General features: G+C 36.4%; 1 protein-coding gene across 1 annotated transcript in view; it reads right to left on the bottom strand.

The window, feature by feature from the left end:
• The window catches only part of LOC124709288 (4-coumarate--CoA ligase 1-like), a 149,485-nt gene that overhangs the window by 4,551 nt on the left and 120,831 nt on the right, over window positions 1-24,103 (bottom strand). Inside the window, exons 6-7 of the mRNA XM_047240828.1 lie at window positions 13,360-13,635; window positions 778-1,005 (exon numbers count right to left, since the gene is read on the bottom strand). Of these exons, the coding sequence (XP_047096784.1) occupies window positions 778-1,005; window positions 13,360-13,635 (504 nt within the window). The remainder of the gene's footprint in view (window positions 1-777; window positions 1,006-13,359; window positions 13,636-24,103) is intronic.

Raw genomic sequence — 24,103 nt, 5'->3', positions numbered from 1 at the left:
CTGATACCAATGGGATCATTCAGTGGAATAACTGTCCATGTCACAAGACCAGAAGTGTGCTACAGTGGTTTGAGGAGCACAATAGTGTATCTTCGTTGCTGTATTGCCCACCAAATTCACCTAATCTAAAGTCAACAGTACTCACCTAAACCTGACAGAATACATCTGGGATTCAATTGGTCACCAACTCCGTGTTCAAAAACCACCAACCCTTAGTTTACAGGAATTCTGTGACCTGGTTATAGATGTCTAATGCATACTCCAGATACCTACCAAAGACTTGTCAAATCCATGTCACAGGAAATCTCTGCTTTATAGTTTTCAAAAGGAGAACCAACATGGTATTAAACAAATGAACATAATATTTTGGCTCATCAGGGTATGTGCATCACATCAAAATATATTCATGGATAGAAACTGAATACTAGCTCATATGTGCTGTTGCCATATGTATTGTGGTGTTTGATTTGTGTCAATATAAGTGAGGAATCATCACCATATCTGTTATAGAGATGCATGTGCAGTTTCACATCCCTTTTAATTTACGTGACATTTGGAACTTTGAGAAAGGGGATCGCAATTGAAATAATGTGTTTAAATTTCCATGGTCTCCATCTGGATTACAAGTAAAAGTAGAGCCTATGCATAAATAAATTTATCATACTAAGTTCTTCATGTTTCAGGTTTCAGAGTGTCCCTCATTGTGTTCATGTAAAGGGAAAGCTTATGGACATATGGAACAAATATTGTGTTCAAAATTCAAAATTTGTGTCTTACCTGAAATCCTTTGTATTTGATAAGTTCTTTGATGCGATCAACAATGAAGAAATACCCATCATTGTCATAGTAGCCAACATCTCCGGTATGTAACCAGCCATCACTATCTATGGTTGCAGCTGTTGCTTTTTCGTCTCCAATATAGCCTTTCATTATAGCTGAACCACGGCACAGGATTTCTCCTTGTTTATAAGGGCCTAGTGAGCGACCGGTTTCTGTGTCAATAACCTGAAACACCATGATCAGTTACAAAAAATTTTATTATTATTATTACATCAGACATTAGTGACAATCTGTAACTTTTGTACTATTACAAAATTTCGTTGCAGTTGCGAATACATTTGACATCAGCTGCACTAGACATTGAAATCATATCCAGAAATCGGTTCTAGAAATATCTTACAGTTGTACTATCAGCACAAAAAAGTATGGGTATGAACTACATCAGTTCAGGAAAAAGTGAAAGGCAAAAAACATAAAAACAGAAGTTTCTATTACTGAAGGTACTCACCTAATCATTTATTGATGATCTTTTACAGCATTTTTGTGTTTCTACAGTCAAGTACTCTCACCAAATTAGTAACTGTGTTGAGATATGTACCTTAGTTGTTGCAGTCCATTAGTATTGCATGCTAAATGACTATTTATGCTCTGTTAAAATAGCACACAGTGTAACTATTTACCATACCACAACATTTCAATAATGAAACTCTCAGTGGCCTATTTGAATATTTTTTCTATTTTTTTAAATGCACTTGACCTTGTTGCAGTGCACACCAGTCACTCAAGAGGCAGCAGTATCTCGTACAGACACAAATGTGAATCAGAAATGAGAAGAAGGTAAATCACAGACTCAGACCTAAAATACTTAAGAACGTTATCTGCATGCTCTCCAACTCTGCCGAGTTACCAGACAAAGTTCTATGTACTAAATATTTTGAGAAAAGAATGCCAGGAATCAATGTAAGAACTGAGAGCTACCAGAAAATGTGAAGGGAAGCATCACCATATGAAGTCTTGCATTAATACTCTATTCAAAGGAAATTGGTGAAAAAAAAATTGAAGCACCAATTAAAATATTTTTATACGTGTAATAATGGTAAGTATAAAGAATAGCGTTTCTTTTTATAAGAGTATAGTGTTGGACAAGTGACATTTTCTCAAAATTAATTCTTGTATCACTTTTTAAATTACCATAACTTTGCTTAAGAACTTTCAAATTAAATAATTTTCAATTCAGCTTATTACTAATAACAGAGGATTGACTCATGAAACAAATTAAAACTCTCATACATAAAAAGCTGTGATCTCCTGTGACTGATATGCAAAACACATTCATTTGCAGAAAGTCTCTCTCACTACAACTTTGCATAAATTTTAAGGAAAAAGTTAAAGATGGAAATAACTGTAAAGTTATTGAAAAAATAGATCATAACTGAATTATATTTTTTCATTGATTTAATGTAATCTTTAAGGCAATTTTTAAATTAAGTCTGAAAGAAAAATTTTATTGAAAATTAATTTAATTTCATTAACATATTTCTTATTTAACATACTTGCTCCAAAAATAGTACTTCATTTTCTTCAAAATATTTCCTGAAATTTAAGTAGGTGGTTATGTCAGGAATCAAGTATGGGATTTATGTGCTATGGAGATGTTAATGAGCCTTAAATGCATTGAATGTGAGACTTCTATTGGGTGTAATCGGTACCCAATGCTATGAATGGCAAATTGCTTGGTGGGAGGGATTGTACAATAATAACACATAAGAATTTTTATACCGTTCATTACATATCTATACTATCTGATCAAAAGTATCCAGACATCCTTATGTAATGTGGAATTGACCATTAGAAGCTCATTGAATTTGAACGTGGACTAGTTGTTGGATGTCACCCAAGTAACAAACTTATGAAGGACATTTCAGCTGTTTTAGAGTTGCCCAGGTTAACTGCTGGTGATGTGATTGTGAAGTGGAAACACAAAGGAACAACCACAGCTAATCAAAGACCATGCAAACCTCAAGTACTGGCAGACAGGGACTGTAAAACATACGGGAAGGCCGCTGTAAAAAATTGCATGTAATCAGTGGAAGGAATCACTCATGAGTTCCAAAAGGCTACCAGCTGTCATAATGATTGTGCACAGGGGGTTTAAAAGAATGAGCTGCAATGACCGAGAAGTCCTCATAAGCCACACATTTCTGTAGTCAGTTCTACACAACACTTGAGATAGTGTAAAGAGTGACACTACTGGACAGTGGATGACTGGAAATGAGTTATTTGAAGTGATGAATCACACTTTTGATCATATAGTGTATGTGAAAGTAAATAATATCAATTCTGACTTACTTTTATAAAGTATTATTTTAGATATTTTACTTTTTCTGGTAACTTTAATGGTGCTGCTAACAGTGTCCAATTGGTAGAACATGCTTGTTTGTACATTAAAACATTGTCCTAAAAGTCATTTGTGAAGATATTAATTATTTTCCAAGCTATAGTGGAAAATGTAATTTTCTGATATAAAACCTGAAAGAGTATTAGAAACCTACCCTTGAAAATTGGAATACAACTTAAATTTTCAAGCACCAATCTTAGTTGGGGAATGCGTAAAGCTGAGACAATTTTTATTATTGTATAAGTAATATTTTGGTGTACAGTTCATTTTAATCATACTCCATTGAAGTTAAAGGCTATGACCCAATACCTATTTTACTTGTATGCTAGCAAAATGTATTGAAGCCAAGGGTTGGTATTTCTCTAGCTTCAGTGACTAATTGCCCACTGTCAAGAATCAAATATGTTACTTTAGCAAAATTGCAATTGGGAAGGCCCTAAGCAATTAAATTAAGAACTAGAGACTTCAGTAGCCATTAGCCTTGCTTTCAGCAAGCTATGGATAGGTGATTCCGTATGCCATCTGTGCCATGGATTGCCATTAAGAATGCTCAATGAACTTGCACTGCTTCTACAGTCATGATAGGTAGGCTGTGAGAGAGGTTTTATTGCCTTGGGTAATGGTGTAAGTAAATTTTCATGTCATGAATGAATGTGTAAAAATTTTCAGAGAAATGTAGCTGAACCATATAGTGGGAAGAATGTGCCACTTGCACAACATAGAATGTTGTAAGTATTACACATGATTTCCCCCACATTTAAACCACCAGGTGAAGAGCATAACAGTGTTGTTTCTACAGCATTTTAAGCGAAAACTTCACAAGATACAGGTTGAAAGATATAGTGGTAGATTTGTATCAATCAACTAGATGGGAATGTTGTGCAGTGGTCAACATTGTTGAAATTGTTACTATAAGAGATTTCCAAAACTTCTCCAAAATAATCTTACAATTTTTTTGAAAATGAATGAAAATTTTTCATGGAACATTATCTGTACAACAGCTTTCTTCATTAGGCAACACAATCAGTTTCATGGAATTATAGGTGCATCTTCAGGTGATAATCTGTATTGAATACAAAAAATGTTTTTGTAAAATGCTGTTAATACTTTGTGTGTAATAGTGAGAAAATGGATCAAGTTTTTAGTCACAACTTGTCACTTCATAAGGCTAGAGAGAATGTATGATGTCCTAAAATTCAAGTTGTAAGCCAGTTAATTGCTTGATCTCTTAAAAGGTTGATCACTGAATGGTTAAACTTAGAATTTATACACCATAAGGTAAATGTTGAAAGTGTTAAAAATCTTGCTCCAATAAAGTATCTATGGAACAAGAGTGAATCACTGCAAATTAGAAACAGTGGAAATGGATGCTCAAGCTCCAATAAAATACCTAAGGAATGAGAGCAGACCATTGCAAATCAAAATATATAGGGCAGCAACAGTGGTAACGACACCATTTAGGAAAGACGTCACTCACCAAAGCAGTGTTACGATAGACCCGTGGTAGAAAAGTTGACTTCTTATTAACTGTAGTTCTAAAGTACAATCCACATTAAAAGAGGAGTGCAGTTAGCATATAATAGATATTCAATGAGTGGATAAAACCATTGTTCATGTACATCACCTACAGACAAGCATGAACCAAAAAATGTTTTAAACCACTGTAGCTCAGCATAAATAGGGAGAAAATGGGGCAGCAAGCAAACACTTGTTAACATAGAAGAACTGATAATAATTTTTTTTGAAAAATTACCTAGAAAACTGTGCTAAGACAATGGCAAAGGAACTATGAAAATTTAAAGTGGTCATCCAGTGACAGGTTCTTGCACCAGGCTATTGAGAGTCCTTCTTATATGGTATCCATTACAGTGGGCTATAGTGACAGTTGCACAGTAGAAGAGGTCATAGAGAGGTACTAATACAAACTGAATTTGGACCAGGCAGGTGTGGCATGAAGGAAAACGAGGCATGCGCAAGATATGGTGGGGTATGGAAAACAGAATGTTATTCACTCGATAAACATCTGAAAAATTGGGACTCATTTACAAGATTTAACAATAAACATAAATCATGTTGTAATAGTATGTGGTGGATGAAAAGCACTTTGGTGCTTAGATAAATGAATTTGGAAGTATAAATAGCATGAATAAAACATATTTAAAAATATTTTTTAAAAAATTATTTGATGCTTCTATACTAAGCAGACTGTAAAACAATAATACCCATCCAGCATGTAAGTTGTGAAGGTGGTCAGTTGGGGAAGTTCAGTTTGGTTATTCTAGGCTTCAAATATCTCATAATATGTACTTTTTCTAAAATGTTTAATGCGTTTCCTTTGTTTTCCATAAGTGATATTTTAAAATTATTCTACATATGAGAAACTGGGTATCCTGCTTCATGCTAATGCAAACTAATGGCAGATTTAGAGCTGGCCAAACTAAAATGCTCCTTTAAAACATAATATTAAAACCATGCCCCATTTGTCCAAATACTTATGTGGACAATTGTTGCAAGTAATGAAGTAGACACCTGTACTGGCTAAAATTCAAATGTTCTTTATGTTTGTAACTGGCCCCTATGTTATCAAGGATAAGAAAAGTTGAACATTATTATTCCCCTTAAGTTGATTTTTCATCCACTCTGATAATTTACTGAAATGTGGAACTCTTTGGTAGATTAGTTAATGTTGCCTTGATCGGCTGGTAACAGAGTTGTAGATGAAGCAGTGCTTCCTAGTGAAGTGGCAGGATGGGTAGATTTTCTCTGTTTTAGAATTTCCCTATTAATGTTGTTCACCAGTCAATTGGAGAAACAAGAAACTAAATTATCATAGAATTACATATTAAGAGCAGATGGGAAAACAACTTAAGAGGAAAGATATTGTTCTGGCTTTTTTAATTCCTAAAACTGTAGATGCCAGATAAAAACATAAGGAACATTCAAATTTTAATCACTACAGGGGACAAGTGTCTTCTAAATTACTTGTGATGATTGTCTGCATAAGTACGAATGTTTCAAAGTGAATATACAAGTTTTAAGGCTTTGTAGTGTTTATTACATTCTACTTACAGTTGTAAAGAATACATCAAATGAAATAGTAACTCAAACGGCTTTCCTGACAAGTGTTCAATGTGAGAACCATTCGACACACATTGAGTCAGCAGGTGAGTTCTTCCCAAACCTTGATAAGTGTCTCTGGTGTAATTGTTGCAACTATGCTGTTTCTAAAATTGGGTGGATCAGCTTGTAGCAAGGCCCTTATGCATGATCCTTTATGATCCCCAAAAGGTAAAAATGGCGTCACATCATGTGGGGTTCATGCAAAACAAGCTCTGTCATTCAGCTCCATGCATCTAATCCTGCGGTAGGGTGCAATGTCATTTAACCAGTTGTGTACTGAGTTATGCCAGTGAGGCAGCACACCAGCTAGCTGCCAAATAAAGTTCTGCAGTTCATCTTTTCCAATTGAGGAAAGGGCCATAGTTCCAGTGCATCAAGATAAGAAACACCAGTTACAGTTGCTTCACCAAAGAAGAAAGACCTATAAACTTTCTAACAGGATATGCCACATTAAACATTCAATTTAATGGAGGCTCACTGCAACTGTGCCATCTCGTGACTCCCAGATGCACACATTGTGTTTACATTTCCGCTTCCTCACTGAAGGTGGTGGTAGTAGTAGTAGTAGTTGTCTTCAGTCCGGAGACTGGTTTGATGCAGCTCTCCTTGCTACTCTATCCTGTGCAAGCCTCTTCATCTCCCAGTACCTACTGCAGCCTACATCCTTCTGAATCTGCTTAGTGTATTCATCTCTTGGTCACCCTCTACGATTTTTACCCTCCACGCTGCCCTCCAGTACGAAATTGGTGATCCCTTGATGCCTCAGAACATGTCCTACCAACCGATCCCTTCTTCTAGCCAAATTGTGCCACAAACTCCTCTTCTCCCCAATTCTATTCAATACCTCCTCATTAGTTATGTGCTGAAGGTGGCATGATCCAGAAAATCTACATCATCATGCAGCAACATTTTGCTTGCAAAATTGGCACACATCCACTGTCTACAGGCTTTGGAGCTTGCAACAGCAACATATGATAAGGAATGCAAAGTTGGCACACAACCACTGTCTATAGGCTTTGGAGCTTGCAACAGCAACAGATGATAAGGAATAACTGTAAGTATCTCCTTGAAAGTCCCCACACAGATGTCACTGGAATTGATAATTCACAACTAGCCTTCCAAACTGTTTCCTGAGGGCTACTTTTGAAAGTCTCCCTCATTCAACACATTCTTAAGTCACTCTTGGTCATTCCATACTCTTCCCTTTACACACAGGTATTCAGACAAAACTGTTTGAGTGGCTCTTTCATTAGATGTATTATTTATAGTTGTAAGTTAAATGCAATAAATGCTACAAAACTGTAAAACCTGTATATTCATTTGGAAGCACCCTGTATATTGCACAAATTGGATGTGGTTTTGATGTACATTTTAAAGAGCATTTAAGATTGACCAACTCTAAGTCTGCCATTATTTCACATTAGTGCAAAACAGGACACTCAATTTCTAGTATGGGGAATAATTTTGAAATATTATTTGTAAAAAAAAAAACAAAGGAGGCACCTGAAACGTTTTAGAAGAAGTGCATATGAGATATTTGAAGCAGTCATCTATCCACACCTGGAACAACCAAACTGAGCTGAAACACTGAAACCTTTTGGCTAATTTTGATTGCCTGATCTTCCCCAATAGACCACCTTCACAGCTTGCGCACTGGATGTGTATTGCTGTTTCACAGCCTCCTTAGTAGGGAAGCATCAAATAATTTTTTTAAAATATTTTTAAATATATTTTATTCATGCTATTTATACTTCCAAATTGATTTATTTAACCACCACAGTGCTTTTCATCCACCACTTTCTATTACTACATGTCTTACATTTATTATTAAATCCTGTAACAAGATTACCAATTTTCAGATGTTTACTGAGAAAATGACATTTTGTTTACCATGCCCTCCGCGTCTTGTAGGTGCTTCATTTTCCTTCGAGCCATGCCTGTCTCATCCACATTCAGCTTGTGTTACTACCTCTCTGTGACCTCTTCTACCGTGCGACAGTCACATCAGCCCACTGCAATGGATGCCATACAGGAAGGACTCTTAATACCCTGGTGCAAGAACCTATCACCAGATGACCACTTTAAACTTTTGTAGTTCCTTCCCCATTGCCTCAGTACCATTTTACAGGTACTCTTTCAAAAAGTTTATCTTATCAGTTCTTCCCTCTTAAAAAATGTTCACTTGCTCCCCCATTTTCTCCCTATTTATGCTTGACTACCGTTGGTTAGAAACATGTTTTGGTTAAAGTTTATCTGTAGGCAATCTATATGAACTACGATTTTATCCATCTGGCAGAGATCTAGTATGCTTTAACTGCACTCCTCATTTAATGTGGACTGCGCTATAGACCTACAGGATGTTTAATAAGGTGTCAACTTTTTAAATCTTGATTCTATTGTATCAGAGCTTCGGTGAGTGACATCTTGCACTACATGGAGCCTGTTACAAATGTTTCTGCCCTATATGTTTTAATTTGCAGTGATCTGCTCTCATTTCCTACATATTTTACTAGAGTATGTGCATCCATTACCACTGTTTCTGCCCTGTATGATCTAATTTGTAGAGATTTGCTCTTGTTCCCTAGATGCTTTATTGGAACATGAGTTTTGATGCTTTTGACATTTATCATATGGTGTATAAATTTCCAGTTTAGCCATCCAATGATCAACATTTTAAGAGGTTACACACTTAATCAGTTTGCTGTGACATGGCACATTCTGACTGTCCTTGTGAAATGAAAAGGTGTGACTAAAAACCTGTTCTTCTTTCTCACTATTACATGCCATTTATTAACGGCATTTTATAAAAACATGTTTTGTGTTCAGTACAGATTATCAAATGAATATGCACATATAACAGTGTGAAACCAGTTATGTTGTTTATTAAGGGTACCTGTAAACAGCTAATGCACCTTGAATTTTCATTCATTCTCAAAGAATTTTTAAATCAGGGTGTATACACAGACAAGAAAAAATGATTCCCAGATTTTTCGGTTAAAAATACACTTTTCCTGTGTGAAAATACATGTTTCCCGTGTTAAGTGATAGAATATTTTCCCTTGGAGCTGTAAAACTTATCAGTCCTTTGAATGGTAAAAGTTTTATACACCTGCATAGAACTTACCGACACTTTATCAAGTGAAACGTAGCAACTAAAACATATTTTGGAAAGATCTTTGACGTGCTGCAACATGTATACTGCGTATTTTTGCACATTCTTACATTTCATTCAACTTTCCAATGCACGAATATTTTTGTAAATGTAGCTGCTTTTGGATCAAAACTGAATCTGTTTAAGACTTTTGCCGTTTGTGTCTCCGGTGTAGCAACAGTACTGAGATTGGTTCATTCTGTGTTAGAAAAAAGTTTTATTACTTCTGACATTTTATTGTCATTTGACTGAAGCTCCAGTGAAGAAAACTTTGCATTGTTGAATAGATAGATGAAGTCTTTCTGCAAAAGGTCAGGTCTTCTACTGTTTTCTAGCCACTTGAAGTTCTTAAAGGAAAACAAAATTCCTCATTATACAGGGTGTTACAAAAAGGTACAGCCAAACTTTCAGGAAACATTCCTCACACACAAAGAAAGAAAATATGTTATGTGGACATGTGCCCAGAAACGCTTACTTTCCATGTTATAGCTCATTTTATTACTTCTCTTCAAATCACATTAATCATGGAATGGAAACACACAGCAACAGAACGTACCAGCGTGACTTCAAACACTTTGTTACAGGAAATGTTCAAAATGTCCTCCGTTAGTGAGGATACATACATCCACCCTCCGTCGTATGGAATCCCTGATGTGCTGATGCAGCCCTGGAGAATGGCATATTGTATCACAGCCGTCCACAATATGAGCACGAAGAGTTTCTATATTTGGTACCGGGGTTGTGTAGACAAGAGCTTTCAAATGCCCCCATAAATGAAAGTCAAGAGGGTTGAGGTCAGGAGAGTGTGGAGGCCATGGTATTGGTCCGCCTCTACCAATCCATCAGTCACTGAATCTGTTGTTGAGAAGCGTACGAACACTTCAACTGAAATGTGCAGGAGCTCCATCGTGCATGAACCACATGTTGTGGCACACTTGTAAAGGCACATGTTCTAACAGCACAGGTAGAGTATCCCGTATGAAATCATGATAACATGCTCCATTGAGCGTAGGTGGAAGAACATGGGGCGCAATCAAGACATCACCAACAATGCCTGCCCAAATGTTCACAGAAAATCTGTGTTGATGACGTGACTGCACAATTGCGTGCGTATTCTCGTCAGCCCACACATGTTGATTGTGAAAATTTACAATTTCATCATGTTGGAATGAAGCCTCATCCGTAAAGAGAACATTTGCACTGAAGTGAGGATTAACACATTGTTGGATGAGCCGTTCGCAGAAGTGTACCCGTGGAGGCCAATCAGCTGCTGATAGTGCGTGCACACGCTGTACATGGTACGGAAACAACTGGTTCTTCCATAGCACTCTCCATACAGTGACGTGGTCAACGTTACCTTGTACAGCAGCAACTTCTCTGACGCTGACATTAGGGTTTCAACTGCACGAAGAATTGCCTCGTCCATTGCAGGTGTCCTTGTCGTTCTAGGTCTTCCCCAGTCACGAGTCATAGGCTGGAATGTTCCGTGCTCCCTAAGACGCCGATCAATTGCTTCGAATGTCTTCCTGTCGGGATACCTTCATTCCGGAAACCTGTCTCGATACAAATGTACTGCGCCACGGCTATTGCGCCGTGCTAGTCCATACATCAAATGGGCATCTGCCAACTCCGTATTTGTATACATTGCACTGACTGCAAAACCACGTTCGTGATGAACGCTAACCTGTTGATGCTACGTACTGATGTGCTTGATGCTAGTACTGTAGAGCAATGAATCGCATGTCAACACAAGCACCGAAGTCAACATTACCTTCCTTCAATTGGGCCAACTGGCGGTGAATCGATGAAGTACAGTACATACTGATGAAACTAAAATGAGCTCTAACATGGAAATTAAGCGTTTCCGGACACATGTCCACATAACATCTTTTCTTTATTTGTGTGTGAGGAATGTTTTCTGAAAGTTTGGTCGTACCTTTTTGTAACACCCTGTATATTTGCAGGTTACAAGAGAATCCTAAATAAACTTTTCAGCAAAGTACCATTTCATACTTCCCATTGTCCTTAGGAAACTAAAGAAAAATTAATGTGGTGTTACTTCATAGTTGTTGTCAATTTTTATGGCAGTAGATATGCTCTCCATTGTAAAAACTATGTTACAATCAATATAAATGATACTGTTCACATTCATCCAACATTATATTCAGAAATGTAGCTTTCTGGCCACTTGGAGTGCTGCTGTCCCATAGTACAACAAAAAATGAACAGCAGTGTTGCGACTGTATATGTTTTGGACTGTGTGTTCTAAATTGTACATTTTCTTTGCATCTTAATTTTATTATGGTGGTTTTTTTTTTTTTTTTTTTTTTTTAATGTTTCATTGCCACAGTATTATTCTGCATTAGCGGGCTAAAGTAAAATTCTTTGTTAGAGTATTAGTTCTTACCATCAAAATTATAAAAATTTACCTGCAAATTAAAACAATGGAAAATTCCCAGAGTTAAAAAGAAAATCCTGGATTTTCTCAGATTTCCTGATTGTCTTGAGACATATACACCCTGAAAATGATTTTTAAAGGATTTTTTAAGATTGTGTAGGAGAATTTTTTGAAATTTCTTTCCAGTAAAAATGTATAATCTAAGCTGTGGCTGCCCTAACTACAAAATAATTGTTGAATTTAGTAGATCAGATAAAAACACTGGGAAGAAAAGGAAGCTGGGGAATCAAAGGGCTTGGTGGATCTTGTAATGTGCCATCCAGAGGAAGTAAGACAGTTAACTAGATGCAACTGTAATGTATCTACACTTTAGTCCTTCATTAATGGTAGCTGCCACTGAAAGCCAGGTAATGGGAGGCATCTACAAAGAACAAAATTTGGCTTCAAGTTTGGATTCTGGATGATTCCTTCTAAAAGCCAATATACGCACTTCAGAACAACTAATTATACCATTTCCCTGAATTCTACTGATGCTGTAGGTATAACTGAGCAACGCTGCTTCCTCAGCCTCCTACTTGTTACCAGATATGGCTACCACACATCAGCTAAAGGGAAACTGTACATTTAAACTAAATGCACTCAGATACCTCATCAGCCCCACCTGGGAAGCAGATCATAGAATTCACTTACACCTACATTAAGTCATTAATTCTGCACATGTAGGCACAGATGTGATAGGCAGGACGTCACAGCAGCATCAGTACTACACCTCCTGGACATCATATGTGTAAATGTAGGTATGGAAGCATTGCACATTACAGACAAGCCCCATGAATAGTATACTAAAAGAGGAAGGTATCCCGCCATCAAAGACTGTATGCCAATTTCTTGTCAGCTGTGGAATAACAGTCCACAAAAACCTAATTACTCAAGCTAAGAAGCTGTGTTTAACAGAAAGCGACAAATACTCTTTATGAATTAACTGAGTGCTGGCAATCCAGTGAGAGTAAGATTATAAATTTTGAGTAATAAACTTTGATTCCCTAAATGGACTGCATACAGATATCCCTGAACCTGAAAAATTCTCTGTATCTTGTGGTAGCAGATGATTAAGCAGCCACCAAGAGAGTCCTATGCTCTACCACAAAATTTCATCATGTGCTGACTACCTCCTCACTGACACCCTTCACACCACTTTTTCAGCAAAACGTCAGACTCGCTCACTATGGAATAGTGTATTGGCTGCTTGACCAGCTTCTCATCATGTTAATCATATAATTATGCACTAATGTTACAAGTGAGAGAGTCTTAACAGTGATGAACCAGCCAGAATATAAAGAAACTAATGAACAAAATGGTTAGTCCCTAAAAATGAACAATCATCAACAATATTCCTAAAGCTTTTATTATATTACAGGCCAAAAGTCTGACAATATAAATAAACATATGCTAGTGTGTTCCATAAATGTATTATCACTGCATTAAAGTTACTATTCTAAGAATAATATTTACCTTTACTTCAATGCCAGGTGCCGCCACTCCTGATGAGCCCATCTTATTTTTACCAGGGGGAATTCTAGTAACCATAAGTGTGGCTTCTGTGAGTCCATAAGCTTGAGTAATTTCTTCAACACTGGGGAGGCGTTTCTTGAAAGCTTCCTGTAGGTCAGAGCCTAGAGGAGCAGCTCCACATCCCACACGTCGAACGCTTGATAAGTCGTAGTTGGCTACACTTGGATGATATGAAATCAGTGCTACTATTGGTGGCACCAATGCAAGTGACTGAACCTGTGCAGCGTAATTGATATTATGTGCAGCATAACTGATATTAGAGAATTAGGACACTCATTTACAAGCATTAAACACCATATACAACACATTCTACTCTACATATTATGTAATGCAGTCTACATTGTTATGTAAATAGTAACAGGAATTCATAAATATTTTCTTTTTACACTAATTCAGTTCAAATGTAATTTAGTTGACTATTGTATTACATGCAGTCTTGCAAAATAACCTCTGTCTGCAAGAGCTTTCAAAATGGACAACAAATATTATCCTCATTACACACGTCTATGCTACAAACACTTTTTTCCTCAGTGACAAATTACTCTAAAATATGATGCTGTAAGATATTAGTGAATGGAAATAGGAAAATTAAGTCAACTACAAAATGTGATACAAATATAATGCAAAAATTGTAGAACTTAAAAATTAATACGATATTTGACATGTGACTTGTAGTTTGTGTTTTTATCAATAACACCTAAGAAATTAGAATATTATGTTTCAGTTATGGATTTACCATATTACATTATTTCTGGTAGGCCACTTTGGCCAAATGGTCAGTCTTTGTGCAGTCAGGCCTCCAAAAGTTAGCAATGTCTTATACTTTCTTAGCCAACTCAGAAGAAAAGTTCTTAACCAAACATTAACATTTGTGTACTATGAAACAATTTACTCCTTTCAGAATTACAGAATTGAACTATAGGGCTGTGCAGCCAAAGTACATTTAAAAAGAATATTTTAGTTCCAGAAAAGAGCAATAAAATTTGTACATGGCCATAAAGAATCATGTTGTGAAGTGTTTGTGCAGAACAAATACCTAACACTAGATATATTCCGTATACATATTTAAATTATTTACATTTTGAAGAGTCAACCAATGGAAGTTATCAAGAGCAGTGATGTACATGATCATAATACCAGGATAAAAATGAAGTATTTCTGGAAAAGAACAACTTTAAAAATTGCACATGGAAGCCCACACATCAAAGGTGTGATGTGGTTTAACAAACTACCAAACTCTTTATGAACCTGGGTGGAGAATGATTTTCAACTCAAAATTAAAATGTTTCCTGAATTTTAAAGCAGTGATTGTGACATTAACCAGTAGCAGATAAGCTGTAGTGTAATAAATGTATGAAGCAGACATAAGATGCAGTAGCTGTAGTGTGAAACATAATTTGTAAGTGTAATTTGTCATATTTTTATTTCTGATACTTGGAAAAGCCATCATTGTGATGGGTCCATGCAAAGAAAATTTAAATAAATAAACAAACCTATCAATCAAGCATCTAAACTAAGCCTTAGCAGACACAGCTCAAATGATAATGGAACTGGTCTACAATTGGTTCACAGCTAAAAGTTTAATTTTAATTTTATGATGGTTCATATTATGCAAGTTCAGATAAGCAGTAATGACTTGTCTGCACCAAGAGTAGAAATTAATGATTGCACACTGAATGAAGCACAGTGTGTAAAATTTCCTGCAGTCCAGCTGGATAAATAATTAAATTGGTGTTATGCCCTTAGTAACATCTCTCACTATGTTGGCCTAAAGACAAGGCTTATTTCACATTCTTATGCTCATTGTTGTCTCTTGGAATTATCTTCTGAGGCAGTGCACATACAGTAAATAGAGTGTTTATTCAGCAGAAGTTGGCAGTAAGTATAATGTGTAAGGTAAATAAACTGTACAACTTACAAAAACCTTTTTAAGAATCTTGGTATTCTTACACTCACTTCCCAATATATTTATTCCTTAACGGTTTTTGTTGCTGACAATAAAAATCAGTTTCAGATGAACTGTGATTTGCATACTCACAGTACTTGATACAAAATTAATTTTGACGTAGATTTTGCCTCCTTATCTGAAGTTAAAATTGAGTTATGAGCTCTGGTGGGAACACATACAACAAGCTTCCACAATACATAAAACAAGGAATTGGGAATCCATATCATTTGAAAAGAAAATTTAAAACATGTTTCATCAGCTATATGTTGTAGAAATTATCAGACTATCTTGACCAAGGAATTGAAAAGCTGTGTTAAATGCATGGCTAGCAGCAGTGTTCATTGAAAAGTGGCATGACAAGTAATAACGTATTTAAAATGGATTCAGTGTTTGCAGATGTAGATAAATAATTTCTTTGAAAAATACCATTGTAATCAAACAAATAATAAGCTATCAGTACTAGCTATCTAGTTTGGAATATTTTTGATTCCTCCTGAAATTTGAAAACTGGTGTGATGTATACAACAGTAATGATACCAATGAAAACTGTGATAAAGTTATGGCCCCATTTAAGAATTTTAAAAATAGCTTTTCCGAAGAAAAGACTACATTTAACTCTTTTCAAAAACAAACATTACTGCCTATTTCAAAAGATATAAACAAATACAAACATAAGTTATTTAAAAAAAATATAAAATGACAAACTACTCTCTAATTCCATGAGCAAAACTAAAGAAACCTGGCAAATTATAAGAAGAGAGGTGGTTGCTAGTTCACACAGCAATTTAAGCTGATTGTGAATAACAGTAAACTAACTGATCCTAGACAATTGACTAGCACTTTCAATCATTATTTCTCAAACATAGCACAGCAGTTGAAAATTTGCATCTTGACAAACAGCTATACTGTAAGGGAGTACAGTCAGATCAAAAAATTCATGCAAATACATTATTTATGCATCCAGTGACACCCCGAGGAATCAAAAATTATAAAAGGATTGTTTAATGAACAGCCAGTGGGTGCTTATGAGATACCAGATGCTATCATCAGAGCTAGTGCATAATATATTGTGGAACACAAGCAGACAGAGTAAGAGTGGCACATTTCCAAATAGTCTAAAAAGTGCAAAAGTAACACCTCTACATAAGAATTGTGCAAAATGTGAAGCTGCTAAGGATAGGTCAGTTTCAGTTTTGTCAGGATTCAACAAATTCATGGAAAAATGTTTCTTTGGAGGTTAACAGCTTTTTTAAATAAAGAAAGACTGATAAATGACTCACAACATGGGTTCAGAGCTGGTGGAAAGTCAACCTAGTCTGCAATTTTTGTCTTTTTGAATGAAATACTAACAGCAGTGGATGTTAAGCAACAGGTATATTTCTTGATCTTTGTAAAGCCTTTGATGTTACTGATCATGACATTCTTTTCCATAACTTAAGTAATCATGAAATTAGAGGCCAGTCTGAAAGGTGGATTCATTTGTATCTCAACAATCATCAACAGGTTATGAAAATAAAATAAAAAGACATTGAAGACAAAAAATTCTAGTTTTTGCAGTAATGAGCAAAAATTCAAGTAGGAAGACCCAGAAGGTCAGTTCTGGGACCTATTCTATTTCTGTTGTATGTAAATGGCTTGGCTGATAAAATACACAATGGAACCACAAAACTCCTTGCAAACAGTGAAGAAAATCTGTAGGAAACTGCAATGTCAGTTATGCACAGTTTAGCACAGTGGCTCAGGATCAATAGGTTCATCATTAATTCTGAAAAAACTGTTGTAGTTAACTTTCGCACCATACAAAACCACCGTCCTGCAAACCCTGTTTTTATCAATGAAGGAAAAATATGTCTCAATTGTGAACATACAAAATTTTTAGGCATACATATTAAGGAGTGGGAGATGCACCTTAAAACTCTAAGTGAAAAACTGAACACACTTACACATACTATTAGGATTCTCACTCAAAATATAAGCTGCTAATAGTTGGCAACAATGTACCATGGTAGTGTACAATCATTGCTGATGTACAGAATAATTTCTTGTGGGGATTCCACAATTTTAAAAAAAAAAGTTAAAATACAGAAAAAGATTATCGGAGTGATAAAGGGAGCTAAATGCAGGGATTCCTGTGGACCATTTTTAAAAGTCTGAAGATACTACCTCTGCTTTGTTTTGTACATATATGAAATACTATTTTTTACAATGTACCATGGTAGTGTACAGTCATTGCTGAAGTACAGAATAATTTTTGGATGGGATTCCCACAATTTTAAAAAAAGTTAAAATACAGAAAAAGATCATCAGACATTTTCAAACATAACTATGATACAAATGCATATGAAAATAGACAGGGGCTGAAACTACACATTAACGCAGTAAGTACAAACTTATGAAAAAGAAGAGAGTATCATACTGGAGTTATGTTGTATAATTAAATGCCCTCTTACTGAAAAATGATACCAACATTAAATACGTTTCAGGTAAATTTCAAATAGTTCTTGCTTGACCACTGCTTGCAATCTGTCTCTGAATTTCTGGAATATTATAATAAGTAAACCTCATTTAATAAAAGTTGTTAATAATGTTTTGTGTCACGTCACTGTAAGTTACTTTGTACTGAACATGTAGTCTCACATAATAACTACAGCTGTCATATGTAGAAGCAATGTAGTATGTCAGTTTATATCATTGTACACTTTGATTGTGTTGACCTTGCAGTCCCAATGACTACTGTAATCATAGATTAATTATTTTTACTCTTTTCCTACATCATATGTAAAAACAATGTACTAAAAATTATTCTTGGATCAAATAAAATAAATAATATAGGAGGCAGTAAATTTTTGTAAGTAGCAGCTTACTTTCTAGTTTACTTGATTAAATTTAACTGGAATAATCATGAACAGCACTAAGCAGCACAGTAATAGTTAATACAGTATACAGATTAAGATTCTATGTTTTCAATGTCTTCTGTTAATGTATACATTCACCTAGTCCATATGCCTGAAGGTTTTGCTTCTTGATAGGATCTACGGAACTATATGATACAATTATTTCATGAAAAATATGTTCCTCACTATCTTGCTAGACGTGAGCCCAACTTGTGGTGTTCTCTGGCACATGTAGGGCTGGGTCTAGAGAATGAAATAATGGAACACAGAAATGTTCTAATGGTTTCTTTATTGGAAGCGGACACAACTACAGTACATATAGTATAGTATAATGTATATAGTAGGATTACACAGGATAGCTTACTAACTTAAGCTGTCCCAGAAAAAAAACACTTCTTCTGTCCTTGTGGGCACTACTATTCATGTGCACCTGGATCTGGTGTGCATACCAAAGCGAAACTAAATACTAACTTGAAGGTGTCCATATCATTCAACATAATACACTTCAGTATATGCATATAAGTTGCTGTGGGTGACACACAGTGTGTGCTCGCAGCTTGAGGTGTGGACACCATTTATCATACACAACATGTCAAAAGGCACTAAGCAGTCTACAACTTGCGAACACACCTGTGCAATCTACATAACTTAGACAGATATATCAGTTCACAGTTATAACCAGACTGGTCACATTCAATGTTATCATGACAACAAAACACTGATGTTCACTTGTAATACAAGGAGAGGTGGATGAAGCGCCCATGGATAAATTCACTCTAAGTTTAATCACACACAACACAAACAATACAACTAAATACTTTGGATGAAATGGTGAGGGAAATGGTGCACTATACGAGAGGTCACAGTTACACACTAATACCATAATGTACATGAAACACAAAAGAAACTGGTAGGTAATAGCTGCTAACCAGGGACTGTACAACTGGTCCTTACTAGTGTAGCAATTTGGCCAAAAATTTTCTGTCAAAATTTCATCTTCTTGGATACACCGAGAAGATAATACGTAATCTTTCTCACCTGTTATTCCTGTTAGTCATTTATCTCCACTCTGGTAGTCTGAATCTATGGATTTTGCTAGTAATTATAACAATGCTGTACATTTGCAAACCCAATCAACCACATAATCAGACACCAATTGGCGTTCATCAGTTCGGCTTTACTCCACTCATCTTTTATAGCCCCATCCCCTTTTGTCTGCGGAAAGTTTACTTCTAGATGCGACGAGGATTCTCCTGACAGAGACATCATGTACACTATGCACGCATTCAAAAATCAACTTATGATTCATTCATAAATCAACTTAAAATGGGTTCAAAAATGTACAAAAACCTACAGGGATGCATTTCAAAATCATATGAATAATCGATAGACCAACATGCGCTGGATGCTAGGCTCTTTGTGAAACAAGTTTTTTTTTCCCACAAGAATATGAATTTGACACCCCCATTTCCCAGCAGCATCTAGCTGCTTGCTGCGACTGCTTGCGCAACCAACAGCCACATTCCTGTAACCAGAAGTGGGAGAATCTACTACTCAAATGTGACTCAATTGCGCATGCGCAGGAGTCCGCTCATTACTGCTAAAATGAATCTAATGTAAACAGTTGTGACTTCATGCTCATCAGAGGCAATTTGTTGTTATGAAGCATTGCTTAGTGTTCTTAAGGCCTCTGACACATTTTGCTGTTGGCAGACGGTTGCATGAGCACTGTGTGTCATTGTTGTATATGGCGCATTTCCTTTGCAATTTAAGTTATTTTCGTTTTTTTCTCTCATTTATGTTTTATTGTTGAAGTATTATTCTGAAGTATGGGGATATAGTAATATCCTTTGGTAGAGTATCTTTTCTTACCAGTTGAAATTACAAAAATTTAACTGAAAGCTAAAACAATGAAAAATTCCCGGAATTCTAAAAAATTCCCTGGTTTTTCCCGGTTTTCTCCTGGATGAAAAAATTCCCAGGTATTTCCTGGATCTCCCGGTTGTCCCGAGTCATATAAACCCTGGTCTTCCACCTTTAAGCTCTCAGGTTTTCAAATCTTGTCTGATGCAGTCCCCAACAATCAGCCTTTACTTCTCATCCAGTGCGGTCAGTCTCCCCTGAACTGTGGCTCTGTGTGACTTTCCTGAAATCTACCCCTTTTCCTAGACCTCTCCAGTCCTTTTTGATCACCTCTCTTCCTTCTACTTCAACCCTTCTGCTGGAAGAAGGAGCCCCTGGCTCCAAAAGTTTGCCGATTACAACCGTCTTCTATGTGTGTGTTAGCTCCTGCTTGGTGAGTAGATTTTTTATCTATTCCATTAAATTATTTAATCTAACCTGAAGGTTATGCATAGTGTAGTGTTACAGATCAACAAGCAAAAGGTCATGGGATCAAATCCCATTGGGTGCTAAAACTTTTTTTTATTTTTAAATCTTTATCAAAATGACTGATTATTATTATTTTCGTTTAACTGGTTTCAATGTAATTTTTTAGCTTTAATATTTTGTCCATGATTTTACTCATCTTATTGGCTTTCTATTTGCTTTTAATTTTTTTCCTATCATTGTTTTTTCATTTGGAATCTGCCTCTAACACCTATAACCTGTAAATGAGTTCTAACAAGGGCTGCTCATCGGCTGGTATCGCATCAACTCACATAGCAAAAGCGAGATGTTACAGTTAACTTTTCATGCTGAAACTGAATTTTTTCTCTCTGAAGTTTGCTCGTACAGGTCAGCATTAATTTTACATGAGCAAAGCGAACATAATTAATAGTTCTCCTGCAGTTTACTAATTGCCATATTCTCAGATACATTGCACATCAAGAGATTGTGGTTAGATTAGTACATGAGTACATTCAGGGCTACAAAATGCATTCAGTCATTGAACATTTAATATCAGCTGTGGACAGAGCATCTTGCATTCCCACCAAACCTGATGTCAGTAGCTTTCAACATCACTTCGCATTACATGAACAGCATTTCAGCGTTTGTGAAATGATACACTGTGCTTGCATGTCGCTTTTGACCAAGCGGCAGCTAATGTGGCAACACTGCAGTGTCAAGTGACAGACATCAACTATCAAGTAATTTTCAATAGATTATGTTGTTGTTGTTGTTGTGGTCTTCAGTCCTGAGACTGGTTTCATGCAGCTCTCCATGCTACTCTATCCTGTGCAAGCATCTTCGTCTCCCAGTACCTACTGCAACCTACATCCTTCTGAATCTGCTTAGTGTATTCATCTCTGGTCTCCCTCTACGATTTTTACCCTCCACGCTGCCCTCCAATGCTAAATTTGTGATCCTTTGATGCCACAAAACATATCCTACCAACCAATCCCTTCTTCTAGTCAAGTTGTGCCACAAACTTCTCTTCTCCCCAATCCTATTCAATACCTCCTCATTAGTTACATGATCTACCCACCTTATCTTCCGCATTCTTCTGTAGCACCACATTTCGAAAGCTTCTATTCTCTTCTTGTCCAAACTGGTTATCGTCCATGTTTCACTTCCATACATGGCTACACTCCATACAAATAATTTCAGAAACGACTTCCTGACACTTAAATCTATACTCGATGTTAACAAATTTCTCTTCTTCAGAAACGATTTCCTTGCCATTGCCAGTCTACATTTCATATCCTCTCTACTTCAACCATCATCAGTTATTTTACTCCCTAAATAGCAAAACTCCTTTACTACTTTAAGTGTCTCATTTCCTAATCTAATCCCCTCAGCATCACCCGATTTAATTTGACTACATTCCATTATCCTCGTTTTGCTTTTGTTGATGTTCATCTTATATCCTCCTTTCAAGACACTGTCCATTCTGTTCAACTGCTCTTCCAAGTCCTTTGCTGTCTCTGACAGAATTACAATGTCATCGGCGAACCTCAAAGTTTTTATTTCTTCTCCATGGATTTTAATACCTACTCCGGAATTTTCTTTTGTTTCCTTTACTGCTTGCTCAATATACAGATTGAATAACATCGGGGAGAGGCTACAACCCTGTCTCACTCCTTTCCCAACCACTGCTTCCCTTTCATGCCCCTCGACTCATATAACTGCCATCTGGTTTCTGTACAAATTGTAAAAGCCTTTCGCTCCCTGTATTTTACCCCTGCCACCTTCAGAATTTGAAAGAGAGTATTCCAGTTAACATTGTCAAAAGCTTTCTCTAAGTCTACAAATGCTAGAAACGTAGGTTTGCCTTTTATTAATCTTTTTTCTAAGATAAGTCATAAAGTTAGTATTGCCTCACGTGTTCCAACATTTCTACGGAATCCAAACTGATCTTCCCCGAGGTCTGCTTCTACCAGTTTTTCCATTCGTCTGTAAAGAATTCGCGTTAGTATTTTGCAGCTGTGACTTATTAAACTGATAGTTCGGTAATTTTCACATCTGTCAACACCTGCTTTCTTTGGGATTGGAATTATTATATTCTTCTTGAAGTCTGAGGGTATTTCGCCTGTCTCATACATCTTGCTCACCAGATGGTAGAGTTTTGTCATGACTGGTTCTCCCAAGGCCATCAGTAGTTCTAATGGAATGTTGTCTACTCCTGGGGTCTTGTTTCGACTCAGGTCTTTCAGTGCTCTGTCAAACTCTTCACGCAGTATCTTATCTCCCATTTCATCTTCATCTACATCCTCTTCCATTTCCATAATATTGTCCTCAAGTACATCGCCCTTGTATAAACCCTCTATATACTCCTTCCACCTTTCTGCCTTCCCTTCTTTGCTTAGAACTGGGTTGCCATCTGAGCTCTTGATATTCATACAAGTGGTTCTTTTCTCTCCAAAGGTCTCTTTAATTTTCCTGTAGGCAGTATCTATCTTACCCCTAGTGAGACAAGCCTCTACATCCTTACATTTGTCCTCTAGCCATCCCTGCTTAGCCATTTTGCACTTCCTGTCGATCTCATTTTTGAGACGTTTGTATTCCTTTTTGTCTGCTTCATTTACTGCATTTTTATATTTTCTCCTTTCATCTTTCAATATTTCTTCTGTTACCCAAGGATTTCTACTAGCCCTCGTCTTTTTACCTACTTGACCTCTGCTGCCTTCACTACTTCATCCCTCAGAGCTACCCATTCTTCTTCTACTGTATTTCTTTCCCCCCACTCCTGTCAATTGTTCCCTTATGCTCTTCCTGAAACTCTCTACAACCTCTGGCTTTTTCAGTTTATCCAGGTCCCATCTCCTTAAATTCCCACCTTTTTGCAGTTTCTTCAGTTTCAATCTGCAGTTCATAACCAATAGATTGTGGTCAGAATCCACATCTGCCCCTGGAAATGTCTTACAATTTAAAACCTGGTTCCTAAATCTCTGTCTTACCATTATATAATCTATCTGATACCTTTTAGTATCTCCAGGATTCTTCCAGGTATACAACCTTCTTTTATGATTCTTGAACCAAGTGTTAGCTATTATTAAGTTATGCTCTGTGCAAAATTCTACAAGGCGGCTTCCTCTTTCATTTCTTCCCCCCAATCCATATTCACCTACTATGTTTCCTTCTCTCCCTTTTCCTACTGACGAATTCCAGTCACCCATGACTATTAAATTTTCCTCTCCCTTCACTACCTGAATAATTTCTTTTATCTTGTCATACATTTCATCAATTTCTTCATCATCTGCAGAGCTAGTTGGCATATAAACTTGTACTACTGTAGTAGGCGTGGGCTTCGTGTCTGTCTTGGCCACAATAATGCGTTCACTATGCTGTTTGTAGTAGCTAACCCGCACTCCTATTTTTTTATTCATTATTAAACCTACTCCTGCATTACCCCTATTTGATTTTGTATTTATAACCCTATAATCACCTGACCAAAAGTCTT

Source organism: Schistocerca piceifrons, chromosome 1 (genome assembly GCF_021461385.2).
Source record: "Schistocerca piceifrons isolate TAMUIC-IGC-003096 chromosome 1, iqSchPice1.1, whole genome shotgun sequence".
NCBI classification, from domain to species: Eukaryota; Metazoa; Arthropoda; class Insecta; order Orthoptera; family Acrididae; genus Schistocerca; species Schistocerca piceifrons.
The sequence above is the reverse complement of the archived record's forward strand: the minus strand, read 5'-3'. Positions and strand labels throughout refer to the sequence as shown.